This window comes from Polistes canadensis, unplaced genomic scaffold (genome assembly GCF_001313835.1).
Source record: "Polistes canadensis isolate GaletaPanama2010 unplaced genomic scaffold, ASM131383v1 scaffold_44, whole genome shotgun sequence".
Taxonomy (NCBI): domain Eukaryota; kingdom Metazoa; phylum Arthropoda; class Insecta; order Hymenoptera; family Vespidae; genus Polistes; species Polistes canadensis.
Window position 1 is genome coordinate 188022 of NW_014569591.1, and position 5485 is coordinate 193506.

Sequence of the window (5485 nt, forward strand, 5' to 3'; positions counted from 1 at the left end):
AATATATGCTACACCTGTGTCTTATTGTAGACAAACGAAAGAACAAAGAAAATAGTAAAAGATATGATTTAAAAACATTTTCTTTTTTAAGCCAGTATATATATATATACCTAAAACATTAATTATCAAAATAAAAAAACATTATTTGCTAAATTTTTTCATTATGATCAGTATTTTTTTTAAATTAAAATTTTTATTTCTATTTTTTATTGCTTATTTCTAATTAAATAATAAAGCAGCACGAGAAAAAAAGTTATGTGCATTGTATCACTTACTGCCGTCCACATATTTTTACTTTTGGGGGGCAAATACGTATGCATAATACAGAATGAGACAATTGCATGCTCGCTGTAAATAACTTCTAAATTATTTTGTATCGTATAAAAGTTGTGTATTAAAAAGAGAAAGTTATATGATTTTTTATATCATACATAATTTAGAAGTTAATTAGAGTATTTGTTAGGTATTTCACTCTGTATGATAAAAGTTATGGTTTATATGAGAATACCAATGCAATAGAGACTCGCGTGCACAAACTTGTGATGAATTGTAGTAAACGAGAAAAAATGAATATAATTTTAAAGTAATAAGAAATATTATCTATCTATATATCGTCATATACATAAATTGTATAAAAGAGAACATATTATTGTACAATTATCATCGACTGTGTGCTTTTAGGATAAAATATAGTATAAACATTTTTTATTGTATCTTACTTGCCTTAAAATTAAAAAAGAAAAAAAAACAATATCATTATTCTATTACAATTGAATAGTAAGCACTCATTCATTATATAAGTTTAAATTATGTTTGACACATTAGTAAATAATTAACAGGGTACAAATCATATATGATAAGATTAACAAAACTCGTAAGTGATTTTTAAAAAAGAGAATAATGCATATGTAACGTAAAAACATATGCAATAAGAATATAAACAGTATACACGAACAAATTCAATTTAAATTCTTCGTAAATCATTGTTACAAGTGACTCGATATTTATATCGATACATTCGATAGATACCTATACATACACATATATTTCTGTAATTTTACGTTCTAAACTCTTTTATACCACTTATATTTGTTTCGTTATCATTTTGTATTTTAATTATGTTACATTTTATTATATTATAATAATATAATATATATATAAGTATAAAGTTATGTATGATAAATATATATAAAAACAATATTATCTAAACAGCTTAATTTACGTTAACGTATATATGTTACAGGCAATGTATATTTTGCGGACATTCTATAGAATGCCCGCAGTAATATATTGCTCGTAACATATATGTACATCTTTTGTAATTAACAAATCGACGTGTCTTTGTTTTCTCAATGACTACTCATTTTATTAATATATATATTTATCTATATATTATAAAGAAAAACTATTTTCTTTTAATATCTTATTAACGAATAAATACAATCATAAAATAGTTCGATTTTACATTTTGATTAATAACAAAAATATGTAACTTTAAAAAGTGCAAATAAATATGCACTTCGATTTGTTATTAAGGAAATTATTTTATTTCTTTTTGTTAAGTGATATAAATAAGTATTTGTAAATATATTATATTATGTAAGGTATAATGATAACTCAATATTTAAGTAATTATTAGATTATTATGCACACAATAATTATATATAATATTCACACAAACATATACAAATGTAATGATATAGTAATCTAGGTAAATATTTTTATTCTATCTCTATTTAACCGTAGTATAATAATAAAAATATATATATATATATACGAAAGAAATATAGAGAAAATGCATAGATATCCATGTATTTTTTGTGAAAATGAAGAACAGTATATAACACATTAACACTTTACATTTGCATAACTCTATATAAATAAAGGCACTCTAAAATGAAATACGATAAGATATTTTATTTACGAGCACTTTCGTAATTTTGCTGTTTATTTTTCGATAATATTTAAACCTATGACTTTTAAGTTAGTCCAATAATTCACAAAGATACTTTATCTTATAAAATATCTTATTAGAAAAAATCTGATCACTGTTTGAAATTTGATAAGAAGGGAAATAACTAAATATATAAGGTTTATACCAAGTTAGGAATTTTTATTAGATGTACTTTCTAACGATAAATGATTACTCAAACTTTCCTAGAAAAATGAATAGGGACTATTTCTTAAAACTCATTGTCAAATTAAATACCTAATACTCTGTAATACTGTTTATATACGAAAATTGCGCTTTAAAACTGAGTCTATAGATGACGCATCAATTACTACAGCCTAGGAATATTTTCATAGTTCAGAATAGCCAACCGTCATTATTTTTACTTTCAAATTTTTTTTATTCATTAAAATTGTAAATAAAAAAAAAAATCTTTAACAAAATACGAAAATAGTACTTTATTTATTATATAAAAAGTATTTCTATAATCCGTCTTGTTTTTTATGTTTTATAAGTGTAACTGTTGATTTTATTATTATTTGTACCTTGGTAGCTTGAATTACGGTTTCTAGACGGTTGTGATAAGTCTATAAAGGGTCAAATATTTGACCAAAATTTGTATTACATGTGAACTGTGGATATATATCCGAGGAGTATCGGATAAAATATATCGTCGTATTTAATTTATTTTTCATAAAATAAAATACTATATATAAATAGTTCGAATATTATTCTTTTGAAACATAAAGTTAATTTTATATATATTTTCGAATCATGAAACCTACAAGTGATCCAAAAGTTTCTGGCGCCAAAACTACCACACCAGAGGTTAATGTAAATATTGTTTATTCTATTTTTTTCCATTAATTCAAAAATGTCATGAATAAATTTTATCATTGAAGTATAAAAAAGTTTAATTGTTAAATGTTTTCATTATATATAAGTACAATTCTATAGAAAAGAAATATATTTTAAATATATATATTAAAATACATTTTAAAAACAACACACAACATTTGATTAAAGTTCATTCTTAATGGCAGTTAGTTCAATTTAAATTATAACATAAACGAATTTTAGTAAAAATATTTTAAAAAATTGTTTGTTGATTAAAACATTACTGAAAAAATGTCATCGTCAAAAATAACATGTTTTAGTAGAAGAGTAGATAATTAATCATTTCCTTGTACAATCAAAGGAGATGGTGTAAAACTATTTATTTTATTTTACTTACACAGGCTAAAGTTAGAGAATCTTTACACGATTTGCAACCAACAGCTATGGACAAGGAAAATCTAGTTGGTGGTGGAAGAACCCTCAAAACAGATTCATCGATCAAAGATGCCTTAAAGAAGTATTGAAAATATATTTACTTTATTTGTATTGTATATTAGATAAATGTATTCCACAAGAAATAATATTATTGTATGATTTTGTACAACAGAGATATTGAAAGCACAACGGAGAAACCAAAAATAACAAAACAAAAACACAAAAAAGTTATTTGTAAAAATAAGGCAGTTCAAACAAGTAGAGGAGAACAGATTCAAATCGAAATAGAAGATTTAACCTCTGAAGGTATATATTAAATTGTGTTCGCAATAAATATATATCGAATGAAGAAGTTACACAGATCTCTAATTAAATTGATAATGTGTTTTTGTATTGCAGCTGGTCCAAGCGAGAATTATTGGCAAGTACTAGCAGAAAGACGACGAATAGCACTTCATGACGTGCTAGATGAAAATAAAACATTACACGAACGAATAGCATCATTGCAAGAAGAAAATCGTTTGTGTAACGAAATGTTGAACGAAACACGGGCATTAGTTGAAGTATTACAAGTAAGTGAAAGGAAAATTTATTGCAATTAGTTATTAACGAATGATTTTGATAATGATGATGTACATATATATATAAATATATATTATGTTTTATTTACAGGAAATGATTGAAGATGATAGCAACGGCATACACAATTCATTGGAAGATAGTGCTCTTTAATTTTATATTATATTTTCAAGAGTGATCCAAATATTATTTTTATACAGTAATTCCATATTGTATAAAAGCCTAAAAAAATTAAAGATTATTGAACAAATTTGGATTTACGTTATATTTAGAGTTTAATGATTTAAACATAGTCATTATAACGAACATAACGTAATTAAACAAATTAATAAATTAATTAATTAAACATAATTAATATAAAAGTTGAGGAGCCGGACAAACAAAAAGTGAGCAATTGATTGAAAACAAAAAACAATAGAAAACTTCATTGCTTAGCTTAGAAATGAGAAAAAACGTTTTTGTAGTATTTTCAATTATTAATAACTAATTAAATAATTAATTAATAAAGCGAGCAATTATGGATTTTGATTGAGGAATTAGTAAGCAATTAAGAGTACTTATTCATTTTTTTCTGCTGTTGAGGTTTTCGTAGAAATAGTTATTCAAATGTAAATTTTCTAATAACAGAAAAAATAGATTACATATATTTATAATAGGAGTTGTGTATATGTATGTTTGCAGATATATATATTTAATTAGATAGATTTATTCAATTAGATTACATATAATGCTCTTCATAATTAAATATATAAAGTAAATATACATTTAAATAAAGAATGAAAGACTTTTGTAAAATAGCCAAGAAAAATGATTTACTCTATATAAGCTGCCACTAATTCACAAAATCTTACATATAAATAAGATGCATCATTATTTACAATAAAGTATAAATAAATACAAAATACTTATAGAATTATTATTTATGTAACTTATTGTGTGTGTGTGTGTGGAGATAGTTATAATTATGTAAGTCTTTTACTTGCACGCTATATATATATAAGATGATTTTATTTTTTAAAGAAAAAATACTAATATATAGCAGAATTAATATTATAAGAAATCTGTATAGATATACATACGCATACACATATAGTAATAAAAAAGTATGTCTCCGTATCTTATAAATCCAATATAATATTTACACCACACATACTAAATTGAGAAAAAATAAACACAACTTGGTCTTATAATACTTTCCTAAATGATCGTGAATTTTTGGTATAAACAATTAAATTTTATTATATCGCGATTTGAATATGTTAGCATTTTACAGATAATTCTTTTGGACAGAGATAATTGCAGACAACTGTTTAAATTCAACTAGTATTCTTTTATTCGCTTAATATCTCGGTTTAATACTTTCCATTTAATAACTATGACACAGGTATACAAATACTGCTATAACTTGGACAAGTTTATGAAAAATCTAGCTTAAATGACATTTTTCGTTGGTACATATATCTAATTAATAATTTCCCTTTTAAAGATTATCCTATATCACATATTACAAATAAATCAAGCATAATAATAATTTATACACCTATAGTAGTCTGTAAATTAAAAATATTCATATGTCAGCTAGAATTTATATTCATATAAAAAGAACAAAAAAAACAGAAAAAGATGCTTTTCATAAATAAAAATTTTCCTAACTATAAAATATTAACAGTAAAGTATCACACA

General features: G+C 23.3%; 1 protein-coding gene across 2 annotated transcripts; it reads left to right on the forward strand.

Moving 5' to 3' along the window:
• Positions 1–2335: 2335 nt before the first annotated feature.
• LOC106785033 (geminin-like) lies at positions 2336–4052 on the forward strand. 2 transcript variants are annotated; one of them, XM_014745150.1, is made up of 5 exons: positions 2336–2785; positions 3190–3305; positions 3396–3529; positions 3623–3795; positions 3896–4052. In XM_014745150.1, exons 1-5 carry the CDS (start codon positions 2726–2728, stop codon positions 3953–3955), a joined length of 543 nt encoding a protein of 180 aa, XP_014600636.1. In that variant the 5' UTR covers positions 2336–2725; the 3' UTR covers positions 3956–4052. The 2 variants fall into 2 exon arrangements, with proteins under 2 accessions (XP_014600636.1, XP_014600637.1); XM_014745151.1 differs by having other exon boundaries at positions 2488–2779.
• The last annotated feature ends 1433 nt before the right edge of the window (positions 4053–5485 follow it).

Coding starts and splice junctions, on each gene's coding strand:
- LOC106785033 (XM_014745150.1), top strand. CDS start 2,726: ATGAAACCTACAAGTGATCCAAAAGTTTCTGGCGCCAAAACTACCACA. Junction 2,786..3,189: donor CTACCACACCAGAGGTTAAT/GTAAATATTGTT, acceptor TTACTTACACAG/GCTAAAGTTAGAGAATCTTT. Junction 3,796..3,895: donor CATTAGTTGAAGTATTACAA/GTAAGTGAAAGG, acceptor TTTTATTTACAG/GAAATGATTGAAGATGATAG.